Source organism: Python bivittatus, unplaced genomic scaffold, assembly GCF_059951505.1.
Source record: "Python bivittatus isolate LINGU-HERP-01145 unplaced genomic scaffold, Pbiv_v1 ctg000080_np1212, whole genome shotgun sequence".
NCBI lineage: Eukaryota > Metazoa > Chordata > Lepidosauria > Squamata > Pythonidae > Python > Python bivittatus.
Window position 1 is genome coordinate 1,910,230 of NW_028277035.1, and position 24,398 is coordinate 1,934,627.

Consider the following 24,398-nt stretch of genomic DNA (forward strand, 5'->3'; position numbering starts at 1 on the left):
AGGCCAGATGGCTGCAAGACTGCTCCCCCTTTTCCTTGGGCAACCCCATCTCCCAATAACTGTGCTTCAGCAGCCCAGCGACTTCCTAGGAATGGTGTTAAGGAAAAGGGGGATGGTGTTGCTGGGAGGTTGTGGAGGGAGAGCTGTGCTGTGCAAGACATTGTGTTCCTTTGTGCAGCTCAAGAGTGTGGGTCGTCTAGGAAACACAATGCCCTGGAGAAAGATGCTGCCTCTCTTTCCTTCCCCTCCCCTTCCTTCCCCACTGGGCTCTTTTTGTAATCAGCACCGCAGATGCTCTCTGCTTTTCTTGAGCTTTACCCCTAGAATTATATATGCTGGCATTTTAATCCCTGAAATAATGGTAAGTGAAATCTCCTCCAAGTTGGGTGCAACTCTGGGAGGCTACACAACCGTGTACTTTCTTGGTTGTGGCTTCTTTGCCATCCACAATTTGCCTTATCCAAAGAGTGGCCTGATGTGGAGTCAAGATGTGTGATTACTCTCTTTAACCACCAACATCTTCAGCCTCTCAAGCAAAGAGTATTTTTCCAAGCCTGGGGATGTTTTCATCCAACCTTAATGCTCCTATGGTTTGGGACTACTTAATCCCTAGTAGTTGGCTACAACATCCAGTAGCATCTAAGGGCCCAAAGTCCAGAAAGCCTGTTTTAATCAGCAGTTCCCTGAATTTGAGATGTTTATCCTTTGAAAATGTGTGTCCTGCCATTCAGCTGTAGGCCATTTCCCCACTAGTGACTTACAAGTCTTTGCATCATCACCCAGCCGTCATAGTGACTGAAAGCCTGTCCTTGCTGTTATTTTACCACAGGAATGGTTGGATGATTCTGAAAAGTGCTGTGGTTTGCTAGTGGTGAAGTTCACATTGTCTCTCCTTGTCAGTATGGGGGAAAAACCTGCTCTCCTATAATAGATCTTTTTATACTTCTTTGGAGATAATGCTTATTATGGTCATAGTATTGTGCTCGCTGTGTTCTTCCTTGCTCATTCTTACCCAAGGCCAATGTTCCCTCTAATTTCTGATATGCTGAGTGCAGAACAGGACAAGACTCCTATTAGTGAAAACACTAATAGAAATAACAAAGGTAGTGTAGCTTTTCCCAAAGCTTTTCTGTGCAGCTTTTCCCAAAGTACAAATTTGTGTGCCGTGATATGAGTACAGTATATGAATAAATAGCAAATACATGTAATAGCAACATGTTAAAATGTTGACATATTTCTTAGCTAAAGTATATAAACTAGAAAGTATAATAGTATGTCATATACACGCTTAAAAGTTGTGGCTTTAAGGTTTTTTTTGACTCTTGGCAACTGTCCCCTGCAGTTTTCTTGGCAACATTTTTCAAAAGTGGTTTCTCCTTGCCTTTTTCCTAAGGCTGAAAGAGAGAGATTGGCCCAAGGTCCCTTCCAACCCTGTGATTCTATGAAGGTCACCCAGCTGGTTTTGTGCCCCAGGCAGGACTAAAACTCACTGTCTCCTGGTTTCTCATCTAACACCTTAACCATTATACCAAACTGGTCCCATGCATATGTATTTACAGATTATAATATAAACTCGCTAGTCTTTGATAACTGATAATTACAATCAATATGGGGGGGGGAATTTGATACTGTAATGAAAGATTTTTTTAAAAAAAAATTTTAAATGGAAATTTTTATAAAGTTAACAGTGATCATGGAGTTTATGCAGCTCAAAACTCAACAAATATCAAACCTTTTTACAGGGAGGAGGGAGGCAGGCTAAGGGAGTCTGTCAGGAGCCACTTCTCAGTACAGAGCAGGGCTGTGGCCTGACTCCTTCATGTGCGAGAAGCTCTGGGGTCCTGCCTGGTGTGTCTCTAGCTGGGCCCGATCTGGAGCAAGTTGGCTGCAAGGCTGGGAAAGGACCACCTGCCCGCTGTCCCAGGCAGAAGGCTCCTTGAGGAACCCTCTCTGTTGCAGTTAAACCGAGGCAGCAAGCTTGTGTAGGATTCGTCGCAAGTTTTATGGTGCCTAAATTTATTATCATTTGGGGAGAACTTAATTTTATGTTGCTTGACTTTCTACCGTGTGCACAGATTTGACGAGGAGTGCGTTGACGTGTTGAACAGAAAGGACAGGTCCCTTTGTTGCTATCTTCCAGCATTAGTAAGATCGTAGTAGGATTGTAGCTTCCTCCTTTTATTTATTTATTACATATCAACACACTCTTCCTTTTGCTTCATTAAGCTGATGCTTTCCAGATATGGTGAGACTACAGCTTCCAGAAAACCCAGCCAGGGGCTGTGCTGGCTGGGAATTCTGGAAGTTTCAGTTCACTGATTCTGGAGGCTACCAGATTGGGGAAGGCAATTGTCCATGTTGTATTCTGCTCCTCCCATTATATTTATATGACAACCCTATAAAGTAAGCTAAAGATAGGGACTGCCTGCAGTCTTCCTGTTAGTTTCATGGCTGAATTTGATTTGGATCTCCCAAGTTCTGGTTCATTTATTGTGCTATGTTATAAGGAGGTAAAGTATTTTTCGTTTTCTCTTCTGCATAACCATCATGATACTTTACAGCCTGAAAAAAAGACATGGCTGCTTTAAGAATCACATTAAAGACTTAGGCAGAAGCCTTGAAAAGATGTACATATTTTAGTAGAGAGGTGCTATGCTCTCATGCAGTTTGCATTCCTTCTTCCAGATCATTCTCCAATGTGCACAGCCTTATAAAATACATATAATACTTTGATTCATTAATGGGAAGGAAAGTAGTTTGATTTTCTGTATAGGTTGCAGTAATCCCTGCCCAAAAGCTCTAAGGAATGCCAACCTATCGCCAATCTGCAACACTTTAAATTGCCACGGCTTTCCTCAGGATTGAGCCAAAATTACTGTGACTCTCAGCAGCACATAGTGCATCATTTTGTGTGAAACTTTGGGGCAAGAAGATTATCTATCCCAGCACTAGAAGAGAAGGATTGGGAGAAGAGAGAAGAGGTCTCTGATTGAAAGAGCTTTCCCGGCCTGAGCAAACCAGACTAGTGGAAGATATAGAAGGGTTACCAGAGAGACCCAGGGGATAGGAGATCCCATTGGCTCTCAGCAGTAAAGTGTTGCTTATTTCACGAAAGAACTTTATATTGAAAACCACTGCAAACCCGCTGCTTTTTTCAAGTGGGCAAGAATATTGGAGACAACCAGTCAGAATGCTAGACTATGCATGCTGGAGAGGTGCTTGTAGTTGGATAAGGAAAAGTCATCTAGAGGTTGCTGAAAAAGTAGGTGATCTTCATTCAGCATAACCAATGCTATACTCAAATCATTGAAGTTGATTAATCATTCAAGCAATTTTTGAGTAGGGCTAACATGTTAACTTTTAACATCCCCACCCCATAAGAGGAGATGTGCGGTACAGTCCCTTGAACAGGATGTAGCTTGAATTGGCCTGACTTTTTTTTCTCCTTTTTTGCTACTTGAGTATAGTATTATGCTTATTAGCCCCGTGTCCTTCTCTTGTCCCCTGCATTGTTGTTGCCACCCATATCTTAGTAAGTGGCAAGCCACAGAACAATCAGGTTATTAATAACCTGTACTGCATTTTCTTCTGGTGTCTCCTCTTGAGATGTTATGAATATTTGATGCTTGGTGGTGGAGGAGAGCTGTTTCCCATCCGGTTTACTGCTGGGAAGTCCTGCTGAGAGCAAGAGGATGCTCAGTAGATAGCACTAAATACCTACAGAGGTCAGCAAATTGAGGGTCCTCTAGACCTTTTCAGTGGTATAGAAGTAATTGGCTTGAGAAATACACAGCCTGTCGCTTGAGGAGTTTGATTTATAAATGTATGGTTTCAATTCATATGAACATTCACAATCCTTCTCAGCTCCTAAGGTTGATTTCTCCCTTTTTAGACTAGCTCTACTATCTCTACCACTGTGACCAGAGCTGAGCCTTCATCAGCTCTAAACGTATGACCTGGTTCTCAGCATTATTGTATCCCTACCTAGGGAGTTCATGGGATTATTTGGCTTGGAATGCATCCTTCTGCCCCCGATGGGAAAGAACTTCTCCATCTTCCTCTTCTCATTCCTCCCCTTCTTATTCTGTATCCAGCATACAGCAGCGTGACTGGCAACAGGCTGAATTAATCAGTGGCTTGGTGCTTCACTCTGCTGTTCCTCTCTCTCTTTCTCTGCAGCGCTGTGCTCTGCGCACTCTCTCTCTCTCTCTCTCTCTCTTGCTCTCTGCTTCTCTGTGGGTAGCAGCATTGGAAGTTGCTTTTCAAGGTTCCAGGTGGTGTGCCGCAATCTTAGCCCAGATGCTTTTTAAACAGCCAGATCTGTGGATGTCCCAGCAAGCCAAAAGTGGCAAAGTAAGTTTACCTTTTTGTCTTCTTTTTTTCCCCTTATCTAACATTTTAATTCAAGATGGCTCCCTCCCCCACCCCAAAAATTCCTGGATCGCTTCCTGAGTTACTAATATGCTTCCAAGGATTGTGTGTGTGTGTGTGTGTGTGTGTGAGAGAGAGAGAGAGAGAGAGAGAGAGGGAGAGAACATGTGAGAGAACCCTTAGCACAGGTGAGCTGTCCTAAATGATAATTGACATCTGATTAGGGATAGGATTGCTTTCTTCTGGATGTCGTTCTGTTACGTGCATGATATCAGCACTAAATGCAGTACATAAATCTGTCGTGTTTTGAGTTAAAAGGAATTCCTCTTCCTATTCAGTGATTAAGATTTGCCTATTTCTTCTGATGGTCATGCACTGCAGCGTTGAATATTATTTTGTACTGGAATGCATGGATTTGGGTTAAGACTATATTTTAAAGTAGCAAGGATGGTGTATACCAAATTTCTTGAATTGGGAGCTTTGCCAGCTCTATTCAGGGGAAGCAAATATGGCAATGATCCATCCTTGCAGATTAATAAATCTAGGATTACATTCAGCAGTGGTAGAAGTGTATGTAATTCCCAACAGTGCCCATGTCATCCTTCAAAGTTAGGGAAATATGGAGAAGAATATTTGCTTTAATGTCACATTATGCAATATGTCTTAAAAGCAAAACACAAGCACCTGTCCCCATGGCATGTGTTAGTTGTGTTGTGATCCAGCCCTAGGGTGATATGCCGGGGCAAAGAGGACCAGAGGGATAGAGTAGGGAGGCTGTGCAGCACACGGTTGCCCGAAGGAGTGTTTCTTCTCTCGGTAGTCTAAAATGAAGAAAGATTTAGGTTACTGATAGCACAAGGCTTATCCTGGCTATTGGCATCTGGCTTTCTGTTTTTGTACACCCTCAAAAATGTGGTTATCCAGAAAAAAGGAGATGTATTTGTAGCAGGAGTCATGACCACTGGAGACAATTTAACTCAACCCTCTGTAGGATCTGTAGGTCTGCTTTGTATTGCTAAGTTAGAATGACCAAATGTTAAAGGGACTGCCATTCCAGAGAGCATTTAGGCAGTGACCTGGAAGCCAGAGGACCCTCCTTACCAGAGACAAGTATGTCCTCTCATTTTGTCTTTGCAGCTTGTTCCAGAAACTTGGTTGCTTGAGCAGGGCTTCTTCTATGATCCATACACTCTCTTAAGGACAGAATTAAACTGTGTTCTTTTGTGGATTTCCCTGAGCTGTGAGTTTGATTTGGTTGAGAGAGAGTAACCAGCCAGAATCACCCGTTGACCTCCAAATCAAGTGATGTGAATTGGGGAGATCCATGATCAATATTTTAATCACTGTGCCATACAATATATAGTTATTGTCTAAATAAGGGGTTCTCAACCTTTTTTTGCTCATGCCCCCCTTAGCCTCATTTATCTCTGGTGACCCCATCACGTTCACTGTTAGCTGATACATATTTATTGTAAACTATAATAATTGTCAGTATTTATGCTGTTGAAATTAGCACAGAGAATGAGATGTGAGGATTATGACAAATTGATCATACACCCAGCAGTTAAATTTAGGTGGACCTCTCAGAAACTTACTGTGCCCCTTAGAAATATGGCATGGCCATAGGGCCCACATTGAGAACCACTGGTCTAAAACATTAACACCAATGGTTTTAAACAAAATAATACTTCTCCCAACTCACCAAGCTAAAACACTGTCTTCAGACTTAATTAGTTATCAAAAGATTTCCCTGAATGCCTGGAGTTGAGGGGGAATGTGACACACATCTGCTTCTACAGTGAAGAAGACTCGGACTATTTTGGATGTCTCCCAATAGTTATATAACTGGCATCAGTGTGTTTGTGTGTATGTGTGTGTGGAGTTTTTGTCGAAATAATTCCTCCTTCTGTATCTTGCTGTAGAGGGGTCTAAACCTATATCTTGGATTTATAGGCCATAAAGCAGTGTTAAACGACACTCTGTGTTGGAGGGATGCAAATAATCAGAAATGGCCATATAAGCTATTCTTTATGTTGCCAGCTTGATTGGGCAAATATGGAGGTATGTTGACCTCTTAAAAATTATAAACTTGAGACAAACTTTAGCTATGGAATGATAGCTTCCTTTAGATTTTCAAAGGTGACTAAACCATATAGTAATTTAATTATTATATAATAATTCTCATACTTTGTTACACTGGTTAACAATCACAATCGGCCATAGGACTACATGGGCTGTCTTTCCCTGTCTGTTCTCTTGCATGCTGATACTAACAACAGTTAGGGTTGGGGTTCTTATAAAAAATGGTTAATGCCAATCAGGTTTACTTGTTATCCTTTTCTTTTCTTCTCTCCCTTTCACTACTAAGATAAGCTTCCTTTTCTATTTCCCCCCTTGCCCTTATAATGTAAATATCTGACCTTTGGAGTGCACCGGTATGGAAAGGGAGCCAGTTTGGTGTAGTGGTTAAGGCTCCAGGCTAGAAACCGGGAGATGGTGAGTTCTAGTCCCCCCTCAGGCACAAAGCTAGCTGGGTAACCTTGGGCCAGTCACTTTCTCTCAGCCCTAGGAAGGAGGCAATGGCAAGCCACTTCTGAAAAACATTGCTGAGAAAATTGCAGGGACTAGTCCAGGCAGTTGCCAGGAATCAAAAACTGACTTGAAGACACCAGAATGAATGAATGAATGAATGAATGAATGAATGAATGAATGAATGAATGAATGAATGGAAGCTAAGAAAGGATAAAAATGAAATTTCTTTCTGCTGTGCTTCTTTCCTTTAAGTGCCCTTGCACTGCCTGTTTATCATTTTCTCATTCTTTCTTTCTTAGCTATGCTTAGCCAATAAAACTTTACCTCATCCTATTACACTGAAGTTGGGAACTATCCTGAAAGGCTGCTGGGGCAGGAACTCCCACCATCCCCTGTTTTGGGGCAGTGGAATTTCGCAGAGCTGCTATGTGGGGTAGAAAGTCAGATGGCAGGATGAGAGCGACTTGTCTGTGCACCATCCTGCTAATTCCTTGATTAGCCTGTACCACTGCCAATGTATACATAGGTGGTCTTCAATAGTATCTTGATAGAATAAGATGGCATTTTCACATACAGTATTATGGGTTGCAGTTGCTTTGTTTTGGGGTGTAGTCTGTAGGTGCCAGTTGTCTGTTTTCTCTCAGCCACATATTTCTTTAGATTTGGGGTCAGGGTTGTAATCTAAATTTAATAATTTAATCTTGACCCATCAGTTAAGCGAAGGAGGCAAATGCTGAGCTATGATTGATTGCTTCCCATGTTGGAAAACAAACACAGACTAGACAGTAGGCACCAGTGCTAGGAACACAATTGCATTGTCCTACTCAGCATTTTCTTTCTAACTTGCTGGATTTATGTTGGAACCAGTCTTGAACAGTTTTGCCACTTTGCTTTTCTATTATAATTCCTGCTGTTTTCTATTTTTCTTCAGCAGAGGGTTGCTGCTTTAGTCAGACTCTGGGGAATTATTTCTGAATCAAAGCACTAAACAGTAATAAATTAGGGCTACAATACCTTTTTTCATAGACTGCTGTGACAAATTATGGACTTATTACTTTATTTCAGCAGGTATTCTACAGCTAGATTTGCACAACCACTAAATCAGGTCAGTGAAAGACCTAGTAGATATATTTGCACAGCCTATAAGTTAGTTTTTACTAGGTTAGGGTTTTTTTGTGCTTAATGGGTTGTGTGAACCCATTGGGTTGGATAGTTTATGATTCAGTATCTTGTGTGAACCCAGAAAATGGATTAATTGTATAATTGTATAGTTAGCCAATGTAAACACAAACTCTGTGTGTGTGTAAGAGTTAGGTCTCTTTACATTATTAATTTGTTGTGCCTGCATCTTAAATATGTGAGAAGGAGAAAGTAAGCATGGGAGGTCAGAGTACATGTTTTCATGGTCTGAAGAGGGAAATCAAATTGAGGTAGAAACGTTGTAGGAAAAAAAAACTCAAACAACTTCAAAGTCATTGTTCATATTTGCACTTTGGGCCCCCTCAGTTTCTTGTTCAAGTAGTTTACTGTATAGAGATAGGGAGTGCTGTGGAGAGGCGGAACTGATGGCCCTCTAGGCGGTACTGATCTCTCAGCCAGAAGACCACAAATGCTATATATCTGTGTTGGTTTAATGTCCTGTGTGAACTCAGACACTGGGGTTTATAAACCATGGTTTATCATTTAGTGCCATGATAAATTAAAATAAATTAAAATAAACCCAGCCAATTATGACTTATTTCTAGTTAACAAACCATATCTTTGTATGATATGTTAACCAGGTCAATAGAAACTAACTGACAGTGAAGAGTAGCCAGATTATGCTCATCAGGACTTGGTAATTTCCCTTGAATTAAAAGACCCAACTTTCACTAATTTCTACAGTGTTTGACCCCAGTAACAGAGAAAACTAACTGAAGTATCCTGATGTTGCCCTTTTACTGCCAGATGAGAGTGGAAACAAGTCATCTGCCTTTATTGATGATTATAATCAGACAGTCTGTCACTTCTGCACTCTCCAGACTGAAAATCTGAGAGATTTGTGGCAGCTCCAGTTTCTTATATCCATTTGTCATAAATTCCCATGTTTGGGAAATTGGAAGGCCTGTACACTGGCATTAACTATGTCCCATGTTATGCACAGAAGCCAAAATCATATGCATGGGAAAGAGATTTTTGCAATATTTTTACATGTTCAGAACAGTATAGAGAAATAGTGGAGTTATACAATATATAGAGGTGATTAGTCTAATGAGCGAAGAAGCACAGTTTGCCTTGATGTGCATGCTTTGAGTCATAATTCTTGTACTGTAGGAAGAAGATGTAAAAGATTTAACTTAAAAAATATGCAAGAAGAAATTACTCCTGGAGCTGTTGGATAAGCATTGCATGGCAAAAGAGATAGAGAATCTTGGAATCAAAAACATTACCATCCTATAGCCATTCATTATACCTGAATGTTAGTAATGTGACTTGGTGGCCTCCACTTAAGGATCTTGTTTCATAGCTACTTTCTGGTAGGCGAGTTATTGAAACTCCATGCAAGACAATCTTTGCTAAAGCCTGAATATAACTGAGTGGACCCAAGGATCTTATAGTCCTTTGTTGCCTGTGGAAGTCCTATTCCCAAAAAGGGACTGCTAGGAACATTACCTGCATTTTCTTTTTGCGTTTATTGTAAATCCAGGGGAATGATGTTTATCTGCCTTAATGTTGATGCAGTCTGGTTGTCTTCTAAAAAAAGAAGGGAGCAATCATTTAAGTCCTAGAGCTAGCCAAATAGGAATATTGCATCAGGCTTTATTCTTAGTTCTGCCAGATACGCAGTATCGTGCCTGTGTGCTATGAGAATTTCTTGTTTTATTACATGTCCATTTTTACTGCAGAGGGATTTGCATTTTCATACTCCTAAAAAAGAACAAGGCAGAGCAAGAAGAAGAGACAGCAGCCTCAAATGGTTTGGCTTGCTGGTCAAAGCCAACCTTTTCTACAAGAATATTGATTGTCTGAGATACTCCTTCTTCAGCAGTTGTCTGGGTCTGTCCTTGGCAACTCTGTCTTCTCTAGATCAGTTCAAAGATATATCTTCTGGGGACCAGGGACATGACGAACACCTTCATAGTTGTCATAGCTCCAGGGTTTACCTTTATTTTAGCCCTGCATATAATACTAAGTCATAATCTTACAGCACTTGTTTATTTTTATCTTAGCATGATATGGTTTTCAAACTATATTCTGCCCCTTGAACAGGGTTTCTATATCAGAATGCTCCAAACTGATATTAACATTTACCATGATGTATGGATCAAGCAGGATTTATCTATTATTGGAAATTATCCACATTCAAGATACTTTAGTTTCAGAAGTAGACTATTCAAAATGCAGTCTTCTCTCCAGGTCTTGAAAATGGGCATGAACTGCTGGGAAGCTTAACCATTCAGCCTGTAATGAAATGCTTCTTGGCAGCTCCTGTTCAAATTGAGTTTATAGAGGAGAATTTTCTAATGTGGCTTTCACCAACCTCATGTCCCCCAGATATGTGGAACGTTTCTCTCATGTGAGACAAATGAAGTCTGATAATAGACAGTATATTGGATTTGTTAGACTACCTTGTATTCTTTTTTCTGCTATGCTAGAGCATCTCCCTAGAATGTTAAGGAATCTGTTGGCCTGCTTTGAAAATTGGCATAATGTTTGATTTATATAAATAATGAGGTTAACATAAATCAAATGCACTACAAGACACTGAAAGATGAAATCTCATTAATTTGGATGGGGTGGCATTGTTACTGAGATGAAATCAGGGATCAAGATAGAAAGCTTGAAGTACAGTTTAGGAATAAATAGGAAGAAAAGTAGGAAATTTCCCCCTTTCCTAATACTTTGAAAAGTGAATAACCATAGGGGAAAAAAAAGAGAATAGAGAGTCTAAGCTGCGGTACTGCTTGTGTTTTGAAAGATACAGTATTATCATGGACAAGGATACATCAGTTCTTTGAGGAGACAGGTAACTGCTAAATATACCTAACTTGGTTGAGAAGATGACACATAACTTGGTAGCAAAGATTGTGAAGAAATATTAGATTTGCCTTTTGCTGTTCAGGATGAAATGACTGCAAATTTGGGTCTGACCACAACAAAAGCCCTAACTATTCTGAGAGACCAGCTATCAACACTGCTGGAAGGACATCAGAAGGAAAGGAAGAAAGTGATTTCATGGAAGGTAAGCATTGCAACTTTGTGAAGTTATCTCTCTTAGTTTTGCATGCTTTTATATTTCTTTTAAGAACATGTGCATTTTAGGCAAAAGCTTAAACTTTGAACAAGTGTACTTATTCTAGTCCACATAGGAAAGCAAGGTTGTTAATTAATTAATTAATTAATTAATTAATTAATTATAGAAATTTATATGGCCACCCATCTTATTCAGATAACTCTGGGCTGCTACCAAGCATAAAAACAGAAACATATATATAAAAGAATTGGGAAAAACGATAAAAGATGTCAGGTTAAAAAATCAACTCAATAAGCTCAAGGTAAAAACACAAACCATTACCAAACATTGGAATATGACAGTTAGTTTCCAGTCCATTTTGCCTGTGGGCAATCAGCATTCAAATTCAGTCCTCTGAAGCTGAAGGAAACTGGCAGTAGTTGGGAAAGAATATGAACATTACCAGGTTGGTGGGTACCCTGACACAAGAGGCCCACCTTCCTCCCCTGTCACTACTCCCCTGTCACTACTCCTTATATATGGCTTGTCTACCTTTAATCTAAATGTGTGGATTTGAGGATAACTTTCTGTGCTTAAAGGCAGTTCTCAATTTATTTTTTGATTGCGAGTGATTTTTGGTGTTCAGGGAAGTGAAAAACTTGATTTCAGCAGTAGGGGGCAGCTGGGATGAGGGTTAGGCCACCATGGGGTCTAGGGGAAAATTGAATGTCAAGCTTCGATTTGGAATGACTTTTTTTATGGTTAGAGCCATTTCTGGATTTATTGTTGGTTGCTAGTAACCTTTACTGTTCAGGGAAGGAAAAGTAATAATTCCAGGGTGACAGTTTTCCATGATCTTTCTTATTGTTGAGAGGCCATAACAAAGAACTAGGCATTCTTTGTAGATAGGGTTCATGAACATCCATCCATCCATCTATCTATCAATCAAGTATGGAATATGGATGACAAGAATCTTGTATGTACAATCCTTGCTGTCCAGTGAAAATTATTTTCACTATTGTTCTCTTGCTCTTGGCAGTCAGATAATAAAGTCTAGTTTCCAATTGTGAATGTAGCCATTTTCCTTATGCTTGTCCTTTTGTAGGAAGTATGGAAGGCCAGTTTCCTACATCATGGCAACCGTTGTTCCTGTTTTCACTGGCCAGGGGCATCCCTGATGCTTTTAACTATGCTGCTACTATTCTGCTGCTATGGGAGCCAGCCACAAGGAAGGTAAAGTATCTATGAATTTTCTTACCCTTCAGTTCATATTGGAAAACTGCTGATATTCTATGGAAAACCATAAACCTGTTTTTTTTTCTTTTTTGCATAATCATAATTTAAAATTCACACAAATTCAGCCTGGATCATTATCAAACCCATGAACATTTCCAGGCAGGTTGAAAACACATTATAATAATAATACCTTGATCTGGTGACAATAGGAAGAGTGTGAGTGTGTGTGTGTGTGTGTTAAAGTTATAATGGATTCTTCAAAGGAAATTATTTATTTATATCATTATCGTATATATTTTACATTTTCCACAGTATGAACCCAACATCTACCCCAAAACTCTTGCTTTTGCCTTGCACCAATGGTTGGACATGGAATAAAAACTGTTAAGATTTAAGCATGTGGGTGGATTCATAGGAGACCAAGTGATTATTGGCTGAAAGTTAGCAGGATTGGTGATATGGCTGTGCAACTGCCTAATCACTCTTAAGACGTCATACTTTATTCCCCTTTGTTGGCTGCCTTCATGCTTATGAAACTCACCCAAGTATTTTTGACAGACTGCTATGGAGAATGTTTTCAGCTTGCTTCAAAATCATGGGTGGACATTTAGTTTGGTACAGAGTCCTGGGGCCACCAATGCCTAGCCTTGAAAGAATCTTATGTCCCTTTTAAAATGCTTATTCAAAGAAATATTGACAGTCATGACTTTTCCTAGTGCTGCAGCCAAAGGACTAAAGCTGTTTTAGCTGATGAATTTCATCAAATCCAGAACTATAATAAGGAGCCTACCTGGCTTTGAGAGCTCTGCCATGTAGAGTTAGATTATGAGCCACATGATTGAAGCTGATTTACATATTTAAATGCACCTCAGGAGAATACTTTTACACATTGCCCATATTGTTAAACTGCAGATCAGAGCATAACTCACAAACAATTTGCGTGTCAGCTTAGGACAGAGGAGGGGCACCCCTAGCCCTCTCCTTGCTGTTGAATGAGAATTCCCATCATGTCTGACTTTTATCCATGCAACTTGGAACTAATGAGATTTGATATTCAGCAACATCTGGAGAACCATAAGTGGCCCAGCCCCGCACTAAAATTCCACCTTTTAAATATATGGTGTCTTTGTTGATCCAGATTCATCAAAGAATTTGAGAAGGATTTTGCAACCCAGAGATTTGAAAAATTTAATACATGTGGAGAATCTCTATAGTGTTGCTGGTTTTTTCCCCTCAGATTAGCAAACATGTTGTTAAATTGCTGGGCAGCTTTATTCTTTAAAGAACCAAAAATCTCATATTATTTCCTTTGAAGAACTTTATAAATTGCATGAAAGTCACTTGTCAGCTGATAGCTCCCTGAAAGATGCACTAAGAATCTCTTTGCTAGGGTAATCACTGTTACCGTAGTTCTATTTAAGGTGAGTTGGAGAAAACATGTGAAAAAGAAAAGGGAAGAATAAGCAAGAGAGTTGTGGAAGAAGGCAGAGTCATCTTCATAAGCCTCATATGTTTTATAAGGCAGGGTTTTTCAATGTAGCCAAGCTGAACAAAGGATGTATAACATCAGTTTTATCTAATCAGGACTCTGTCCAGACACGTGGACTTCAACTTCCAGAATTCTTGTGGTGGCTGGAGAACACTAGAAGATGCAGTCCACCAATGTAGGGGCTGCCCTGGTTGAGAAAGGCTGTGAGACTCATTGTGAAGCATTTGTGATCATATGCCTATTATAGCCGAGATACAGAGCCATCATTAGGGCTGCTAGCTATATGGGCTTCCCCCAGGCCTTCTCAGTTTCCAGGAACCTGAGCAGCACCAGCCCAAGATGCTTTGTGGCTTGAAGTGAAGGGTAAAATAGTAAAAGATAAGGTACTCAGAAGTCAGTCAGACTGGCAGTTTAATTTTGTTTTATTGCTGTTAGCAAGCAATGGGATGCACATACAACTCTGTTACCTCCCATCCTTTTATGAACAGCTGACTGAGACAAATGCCTTTCTCTAATGGTTGGCTAGCCCTGAGAGAACTGAAGAGAAATCTATTGTTTATGTCTTATAATCTCACTTACTTTCCTGCTATGGTTGCATGATTTGAACGAAAAGGAGGTGTAAATCCTTCTTGGGCTAACAGCAGAGTCTTCCTTGCTGACTCCTGTTGGCATTTATAGGTAGGAATCAAACCTGCTCTGTGTCTGGCCATAGTTCATTCAGCTACTTAGAACGTCCAGTGTTTGCTTTAAACAGTGAAGGTTCAGAAATCGTAAATGCCTTGGCACTGTTCTTCCTGGTGCTACTTGACCTTTTTGTGATTGGACGGCAAGAGAGGATGAAACGCTGGGAAGTTGAGAGGAGACTTCGGAAAATCATCAGCAGAATAAATGGTAAGACCACCTCCTCCTCCTCCTCCTCCTCCTCTTCCTCCTCCTCCTCCTCCTCCTCCTCCTCCATCTCCATTCTTTTTGTTATCTTATATAGATTTTCCAAAAGCAGATCTTAGAGCCTTTGCCATTTATTTTATTATTTGTTATTTATTAGATTTATGTCCCACTTTTCATTCAGGAGCTCATGACATGTACATAATGTTCCTTCCTCCCATTTTTTCTCCACAAGAACAACCCTGTGAGGTAGTTTATTAGGCTGAGAGAGAGAGAGAGAGAGAGAGAGAGACTGGCCCACAGACATCTAGAGAGCTGCTGTAAGTGGGAACTAGAACTTGGATCTCCTTACTAATAGTCCGACACCATGCAGGCTCTCTGATTTTTTTTGTCTGAAAAATAATCTATTCTTAATTAGCAGTAGATAATTCTCCAGAACATTCATATAGTAACCATGTCCAAGAGTGATGTTCCTCTACTTTCTTCCTTTGTCTTTGTGTTCCAGCATTGCCACAGTCTTTCCCCCCTTCCATCTTTCTGATGTTTTCATGACAGATTTGAACCAGGCATTTGGTTAGATTTCGTTCTCCCTCTTCTGACAGCATCTCATCAGAGATAGTTGTGAGATGGGTGGCCATATAAACCATACACACACACACACAAATATATATGGAGGTATCCTCTGTTTTTTCTGATTCCAGTCACAGTAGTGTTGCCATAGTATCCTGTAAATTACATTCTAAGACAGTGAAGGAAATACTTTTTGCTTTTTTATTCTATACGCTTGTAAAGGGTGTCTTCATTCAGAAAAAAGTATTTGGGGTCATATGCCCCAATATCAGATATTAAGTGCTACAGAAATGGAAATAAAGGCTAAGCATCAAGAGCTGTCTAAGACTGTAACAGTGAGAAGCATAAAAAGTATTTAAACCAAATAACATATAAGCTTGAAATTTAAAATGCTTGGGCAAATAAATACATTTTAACCTAGCGCCAAAAATAATGCAGCATTGGCAGCAAGCATACTTCCTGTGGCCGGATATTCTGAAGTCAGGCTGCCACTATAGAGAAGAATGTCTCATATTGATGGGCTGAGGATAATCTTAAAACACATGAAGCTTGATAAGGACTCTTGGCCAGATCACTGCTGCTGTCTTTGTTCCCTTATTTCCCTCCATCCCCACTCCACCCAGTACTTTCTCCTGTGAACAAACATATTGCTTGCCAGAGCTATCCAAATGTGGAGGCTTTTGGTGCACTACAGAGAAAGCTAAAAGGACTGCTGCTACAGATTGCAAGATCTGTAGGAAGACCAAGCAGATTATTTGCAGCATGAACTAAAGTAATGAATTGCACTGATGCCGTTAAAATGCATGCTTTAGGAGGTGTGAGTAAGAGATGCTGGAGAATGAGTAATTGAGAAACAGAAAATGGGGAGAGCATAACCCCTGCTTGCCATGGTTGAGACGAATATAGTTTCTCTAAAATGGCATGGATGCCAACAGATCCAGGAGGGTTTTGTTAAGTAATACTGTGACTGGAAGGATAAAGTTAGGCTTTGAAGACTGCTAGGCAAATACTGAAAACCATGTATGTTAAATGGACATATGCCATCGATGCCATGCTTAATTTGACCTTAAGATGAACTCAGAATAAATTCCTGCTGCATCTGAAATCTGGCTCAATGTTTAGAGTATGACCTGAGTGGATGGGACCTCATCAAATAATCCCTTCATGCATGGAGGGTGGCCAAAAGAATTATTTATACAACATTGGAAAGAGAAGTCTGGACATGATTTGCAGCAGCGGACTGCCAATATGTGTTGTTTACCTTGAATGACATTTTTTTCAAGAGAGAGGCAAGGAAGGAGACTCATAATCTATTTGCTCTAATTTTCTGGTAGTCTTCTGGTGTTGCCTATACATTTCCTCCTCCCTCCCTCCCTCCCTCCTGGAATACTTTTCCTGTTACTTTAGTCAGTATTTATATAACAATGATATATCAGTTTGATATCTTTATTTTTCTACCATTGCTGCTTGTTTAATAACCATTTTCTGTTAATCTGATCTTTCAGATGCTTTAAAAGATAGTAAAGAACTTATCTGGACAAACACCATGTACCCTGACCTTCACATGCCCTTTGCCCCATCCTGGTCACTCCACTGGGCCTATAGAGATGGCCACCTTGTCAACCTCCCAGTCAGCTTGTTGGTAGAAGGTGATATTGTTGCTCTGAGGCCAGGACAGGAATCCTTCACCTCTCTTAGAGGGATTAAGGTAACTCAATTTTTTCTTCTTGATGCAAGGATGATAAGAAGTACTGATGTATCAGTAAAAGACAATAATCTGTGCTGAAACTCAAACCTGGAATGTCCAAGTCTGATTCTGGGTTTCTTTTGATTCAAAGTGTTTAATGTTTTTCTATATAAACATGAGTATTAGGAATGTCCTTAAATTTCCTCCTAACTGGGCCCCAATTAGACATTTCTTTTAAAAATGGAAACAGAATATTTCAGAAAACATCAGCTTATAGAGCTTGTGACAAAATGACTTCCTTCTGTAATGGGAAGAACAGATTTAAAACAATAACAAATGCTTGCCATTGCCTTTCAGCTGGGCCAGGTCTTTTCAATTTAAGTTAAATTAATTGTGCATTTATCTCTTTATTTTTTAAGAAGTATGGTTAATTTGTTATTGTCAGCTGCCTTGAAGGTTCTGTGAGTAAAAAACCAGGGTTCAAATAATAATGCTATAAAGAACTATTGTGTCAGCCAAGCAACAGTACATTTTATGTATTAGTAAAATAAGATGAATTGCTGTTAGTTGCTTAAAGAAGCCTGAACTTTCAGTAAGATCTTTCAGTTGCCTGTTTGTTAGTAGCTTTTGAGAAACTGCTTCATCTTTTTCTAACAGGATGATGAACATATTGTCTTAGAGCCAGGAGATCTGTTTCCTCCCTTTTCTCCCCCACCCTCCCCCAGTGGGGAGCTGAAGAAAGGACCCCAGAACCCTCAGATGTTTCGACTCTTTCGTGTCACAAAAACACCAGTGATTGACAATGTTCGGTAAGTTCACGTCTGCTCCCAAGTCTCGGATAGTATTTTACTGGTATTTCTGGTCTGTTTTGTGGCAGAATGATATGTAGTCTGTCAGAACTCTGCCACATGAATGCACCATAGTCATTAAGGGTTATGCTTATAGTACATATTTATTTTTTTATTTACAAAATGTTTATCCCGTCCAATTCCATCAACTCTGTATTATCATCTGACAATTTGATTCTTGATTCTTGGATACTGCTCTTTTCGCAAAGCGTAACAGAAGTTTGCTGAGTACAGAGTTGGCATGTGTCATAAAAAGGTAATACGTTATTGACACTGTAAGATCCTCAGTGGCTTTTTGTTTGTTTGTTTCAGATTATGTTTAGACATGGGTTTATCCCGGCCTGTGACTGCTCTAGATAATGAGAGATTCACAGTACAGTCAGTGATGCTGAAGTTTGCTGTTCCTGTTGTTCTGGTATGTCTGATTAGTTGTAAGAAGCAGCTCTTCGGTTTGGGTCTAGTCAAGTTGGATCAGTGACGGTTTTCATCACTTCTAATAGATCAATGGTTCCCAACCTTTTCTATGCCCCACACCCCTAGGAAATGTTTGATTAACGTTCACACCCTCTACAAAAAAGTAATATCACATCTGAAGATGTGGTACTAAAGGCACACTGGCAGCTGGTGGCTGATGACCCGTGACTCGTCCCTAAGGGACATAAGCCACTCTTTGTCGCACCTCCTGACATTCCATCTTGTACCCACTGGGGTGCAGGCACCCCAGGTTGGGAACCCCTGTAATAGATCCTTGATTAATGTTTGCAAGTCTTGAGTATTCATTTGTAGAAATAGGAGGAAATATTTTGTTTGTGTACAGAAGAAAACTAGACAAAATTGATGGAGCAGAAGGGGGACAGAGAGAGAGAGAGAGAAGAGAGAATGAATTGTTACAGTCATAGACCAACACAGAAGAGGAGATATCTTGACTAAACCCTAAGGTGGCCCATCTGTTTCCCTCTCGGTCTCACTAGCCAAGATGGGTGTACTGAGTATCCAAGTTTTGAAGGAAGATAGGAATACATGAGCACAGCTAATGCCAATACATCCATAGTGTCCATTCTTTAAGATGTCTGATCTGGACACAGCAGTGCCTGACATAGGGACCTCTTGTTTGGACTACCGTAATATGGTCTGTGTAAGCCTGCTTTTAAAACATGTTTGCAAACCTCAGCTAAAATATTGATGGAGACCTGTTCCAGGGAAAATAACTTCAGTGGCTACTGGTCCTTTCCAAGCACAATTTAAAACTTTTTATTTGGAAAATGACATATAAGCTTGCTTGAAATGTAAGGTCTAGATGAGAGATCCTTCTGTCTGTCACGCTATCATTGGAGACTGTTTGGGAATCATTCCAGCACAGGGTCTTTTCAGCAGCTGCTCCCAAGAGAACCAGCCCAGCCCTTATCTGTGCTGGAGGACAAAAGGACTTGTATCCACAGAAGTATTTGGAATTCAAGCTAACTTGTTTGCTGAAGCAGGTTTTAACTGGCAAATGCGGTTTCCTTAGTTTTACTGATGCATCTTAATTACATTGATGTTTGGCATTTTTAAGTGCTCATTGCCTCGAGCACTGTTTTTCAGAACATTTCTTGTCAACTTAATACATGTAATGAAAATGGCAAAACCTGCATTCTCAGGCTCAGTGTCATCTCTGTGTTTAAACCAATGGCAAATAAAATGAATCAATCTATCTGTGTAATGGGTGCTCTAGTTTCTTTGGTTCATCCAAATCTGGGCACTGTGTAATCTTTCAAAGAATAATTATGCTTGATATGGATGGGTGGGAGTCTGACAACTGAATGTTGTTTCCTTTTCTTAAATGGCAGCTTGGCTTCCTGATCACCAATGCCATGCGGTTTTTTTTCCTGGCTGATAGAAGAGTCTCTTGGCAGTACATGTTTCTTCAGCTTCAGGTGAAGAAATCTGTGCTCTTATTTTCCCCAAACTGGTTTTGGTTCTCATTTATCAAAAAAGGGTACTATTAAATACTTATGTGATGGTCATACTTTTGTATGTGTTAGGCCCCACTATTAATCTCTGCTCATTAGCGATGCACTTCAAAGTGAGATTGGCATTTCAGCTAGTGCAGAATGCAGCCGTTCGACTCGTTGAAGAACTTTGGAGGAAGCAGAACATACTTTGCCTCTATTTTGCATTCTGATTTTTGACTCCTGATTTGGGGGGGGGGAGCAGAAAGAGGGCATTCAAGGGAAGGCAATATAACGTCTGTCCAGGCCTTCCTGAGAAGCAAGTTCAATACCTTTATATTATGTCCTGAGATTCCAGCTTCAGGAAACAATGACACCTTGGGCCTATTGCCAGCCCCAGTTTGTGATTCTAGTTCTGCTGATGTACAAGTAAACATGGATAAGTCTTTCATGGAGATATATAATGGGGTTTAAGGCTCTTGAGATTCTGCCTGTATTTACCTTTTCTTGCATTTTTCCTTTATTCATGTTTATGTTTTCTGTATATGTATTTATAGGATACATATAGGATGCTTCTTGGACATCTAAATAATGTCTTTATGAGCATTTGGTCATCTGTGAATTTCTGGGGAGGTACTACATCTTTAGCTATGCAAGGTGGTTGTACTCACTGTGACTTGGAATGGCGTTACAGGTTAATGGTGTCTTGCCTATCCTCCCACTCCTGTTTCCAGTCCTATGGATCCTTGCCACAGCCTTTGGCGAAGCCAGGGTCCTAGCCCAGATGAGCAAAGCTTCCCCCACATCCTTGGTAGGTATTCAACAGTAAAGAGTGGTGGGAGGATGGACTGGGCAAAGAGATCTCTGGATGGGAATTCACAAACACCGTTTAATCCTGAGAGAGGGAGATGCTGTGCTCCTTCTTTCCCTTTCCCTGCTTTTTCTTTGTAAATCTTTGAAACTGGAGGTATTCCTGAGGGAGCAGTCAAAGGGAGGGAGGGGCAAAACTGGAACTGGATTGGGCTGTGAGAATTAACAAAATGGGAATGATCAGAAGACTTGATAGACAATCTGCTGGTTGCAGTTCTCAACTCTTTTGAGACCAGGATCTCCAGAAGCTTCTGTAGCAGGTAGTTGGTAAGTTTGTGTACCCTCTATTTTAGCTTGCAGTGGCCTTTTGATTCTTAATTGTCTGATCTCTCTAGTGAATGCTAGATATTATATATGTTTCTATAGTTGCAGAACTCATGGGGTTTAGAAATAACAGGAGTAACTTTTTTCTTGGTTGTGTAAATTCAACTGTCAGTTGATTTATATCATTCCTGCTTCTCTCTGCTTTTCCTGTTCATTCCTGTTCTGCTTCTTCCATTCCTTCTGCTTCCATCTCCGCTTGCTTGCTATAGGCATGTGAAGCTTGATGTCCTTATTTTCCTCTTCCTTTCTCCAGCCTCCCATCATTTGCCTCAGTGCTCATGTTCTCAGTGTTTCCCTTCTCTATCCCTGAGTCCAAGAATTTTTGCCTCTTTGGGCAATATGCTTAGATCCCAAATGTAGACTTGTATCATTGCTCTTTGTCATCTGAAAGGTTAATTGGGTCTTTTCCACTCCATTTTGACTTAGAGTAGCACTGTCTCTTGTAACTCTTTACCTCCAGAATCATCTAGCACAATTACATGCTTCTGTCCTCTTGGTTTATATGGCCCCTTTCTTTTCTTTTCTTTGCCTTCCCTTTGTCTGCGGGTTGGATTTGGGCTATTTGTTCTCCCAGTCTGCATGTTTCTATTTCTTCTCCCCATCTCTTTAATTTTGTCTTCAACTTCTCTCACTGGTTTCCTCTTCAAGTCTTCTTCTGGATCACCTTCTACTTGATGCTGCACCCTGTGTTACACCTTACACCTATCTTGATTACCTTTGCTCATTTTTAATTTGATAATGTGTTTGCTTTTGACCAAAAGCTATTTTATATCTTAATATTAGTCCAAGATTAAGTTCCTATGTCCCTCAGTATCTTTTGATAGTCAAAAAGAAGACTGTTTCTTTTGGGCTGATTTCTTAAGTTGTAAAAGAATAGCTGAGGCAGCATATTTTTCATGTAGAGCATAGCCTAAGAGAACCTCTTTCTCATTCATGTATCTTAGTGGTGACAAGGATTTTCAAAAGGATTTTCCTTATGCATCACTTCCTAATATCTTGATAGTAACCTTTTTTTTGTTTTGTTTGTTTTTTTGCTGCAGCTGGCTAAGTTCTCAGAGGACACACTCAGTAGCTACACAGAGATGGTATCTTCCCAGGTACTATTTTATTGACCAGACTTGTATCCTGTTCTGTGTTCTTCTGTACAGTTCATCCTCTCTTGTTGCAAACTGCTTGGCCTCTTATTCTTATTTTCTGTTCCTTTTGCTTGTTGGCAATTTCATTTAGCTATACAATGATGGTCTGCATGCTTACTGCACACCTTTTCTATCTGCCCTTCCCTACAGTGGATGCCCACAGTATACCAGTTTCGTCTGATTTTTGAGAACAAAAAGGCATTTGATTTAATCCTATAGAATTTTTCAAAAGTTTATTGTAAGGAAGCACAGAATTCACATCACTTGTCTATCTTGGTGAAAATAACTGACAGATGGTCCAAGGGACTGGAAAGCATCATAGGAATTTGGACAGCATACTGTATATCTGTGTGTCAGAATCAGATTTAAGAAACATAAATATGAGAAACTGTGTACTTTTATGAACTTAGATGGAACAAATGGGTCACAGAATTTCAAAGTTCATCCAGGTGGTCTATAGGTTATAAACTGATGGGGTCCGAACCTCTATCATTCATTACATCAATCTCTTCGATTGTTCTCTCTTAGATGTTCAGGTTTCATCATAATGCCATCTAAACTGAGAAAACAAAATGTCTCTGCTTTACCATTATCTGCAAAAACCAGACTTTTAACAAATCAAGAAACAGTTCATTTGTGGAACTTGCTGGTTTATTCTCTCTAAAGTAAGAGGCAACATGGATTGCCCACTGAATTCAGTAATGATTGCCCAAGAAGTGGTAGCATTGGTGGGCAAATTTAGTTGTGTTGTGTTACATCAATTCAGGTGGGTGATGATGAACTGGTGTCTATTTTTTTAATCCTTTGGAGCAATCTCTTGTGTTCTGAAACAGTACTGCGTGTTGAGAGAGAGAGAGAGAGAGAGAGAGAGAGAGAGAGAAAGAGATTTGGGTAATCTCCTGTCAGTGCTGATAGGCTTCTATTCAATATAGCTTTTCTTTTCCCATGTTTATTTTTTTTTAAAGAAATGCAGTCAACTTAGCTAGAAGTTTCTTCCATTTTTCTGAGTCACAAGAAGATAGACTGAAGAAACTCTGCATGTTTAGCCTTGAGAAAAGATGACCGAGGAAGAAATATGATAGCGCTTTCACATATCTGAGGGGATGTCACAGAAAGTCAAGACCTGTTCCCTATTGTTCCAGAGTTCAGGGCATGGAATAATGGATTCAGATTACAGGAAGATGGATTCAGATTGAATTTTAGAAAAAATTGCCTAACAGTAAGAGCAGTTTGACAGTGGAAGCAATTATGGAGAGAGGTAATGGGCTCCCATTTGCTTGATATGTTCATGTGAAGGCTGGATATCCTTTTCTTGGGAATGCTTGAGTTTGGATTCCTGCATGGAACATGGGTTGAACTTAATGGGCTAAATAATCTCTTCTAATTCTATCATTCTAAGTGGAATTCTGGCCATGGTACAGGTGGAAAGTAGAATCCTAGCAATAATGTAGCCATATGAGTCCCACTACACTAGACAAAAGACCTGTTTTTTTAGCATCTGTTTGCCACATATTTTTAACAAAATTAACGTAATGGGGGATGATGTACCTACGTTTTTTTTAAAAAATCCCAGGTTGGATAATCCTCTTCAGAATTGCTCTACAAAACTGAATCTAAAGTGAAATTCAGAATTCTCTCTGTGTAATTTTTTTAGATATGTATTTGTTAAAATTCAATTTTTTTTTAGATGTGTACTTGTCAAAGTAAAAAATTAAACAAGAAACCAAAACATTTAATTAAAATAGAAAGAACTCTGAATTGAAATCCTACTTCCTGTGCATATTTCAAGTTGACATTCCCAACAAGCTTTTTCATGCACTTGAGATCTGATTTACATACAGGATTCTATACTTTATTTCTTTTGAAATGTTAAACTGCAACTTGCTACTAGTCCTGTCTTTCTGGAAATGACCATATTTCTGTATAAAGTCTATTTGAACTTGTCATTCTTCCTCATTTAGTTGACTCCAGTTCTTATGGCTTTTTTGGTAGGAAATGATACGTTGTATCTGGAGCCACTTCCTGCGAGTTCTGAAGGGCAAATCTCCAACGCTCACCTTCACCTCTAGTTTGCTTCACAGCCTGGGATCTGTCACAGTAAGTATGGTTGTGAGAAGAACTCTAAAAATGAGCATAGAGTTCTCTGCCATGTGGCTCATTGGTTACTTTCGTTTATTGTTAAAAACAATTCTTCTAAAATCTGTCCAAATATTTCTCATGTTAGGTAGACATTGATGAGATAATGCTTCAGAAATGTGGTGAGATTGATTTTATATTGAGGACCCAAGATGTCAAGTTGCTACTGATTG

At 39.8% G+C, this 24,398-nt stretch overlaps 1 protein-coding gene across 4 annotated transcripts in view; it reads left to right on the forward strand.

Moving 5' to 3' along the window:
• TMEM94 (transmembrane protein 94) overlaps positions 1 to 24,398 on the forward strand; it is a 79,719-nt gene that overhangs the window by 19,917 nt on the left and 35,404 nt on the right. For 3 of the 4 annotated variants that reach the window (XM_007439786.4, XM_025174147.2, XM_088133326.1), the window contains exons 3-12: positions 11,006 to 11,125; positions 12,222 to 12,349; positions 14,596 to 14,732; positions 16,802 to 17,004; positions 17,641 to 17,792; positions 18,144 to 18,246; positions 19,658 to 19,744; positions 20,454 to 20,570; positions 21,994 to 22,050; positions 24,082 to 24,186. In XM_007439786.4, the coding sequence (XP_007439848.1) occupies positions 11,006 to 11,125; positions 12,222 to 12,349; positions 14,596 to 14,732; positions 16,802 to 17,004; positions 17,641 to 17,792; positions 18,144 to 18,246; positions 19,658 to 19,744; positions 20,454 to 20,570; positions 21,994 to 22,050; positions 24,082 to 24,186 (1,209 nt within the window). The remainder of the gene's footprint in view (positions 1 to 11,005; positions 11,126 to 12,221; positions 12,350 to 14,595; positions 14,733 to 16,801; positions 17,005 to 17,640; positions 17,793 to 18,143; positions 18,247 to 19,657; positions 19,745 to 20,453; positions 20,571 to 21,993; positions 22,051 to 24,081; positions 24,187 to 24,398) is intronic. The other variant, XM_025174148.2, reaches the window with a different exon arrangement.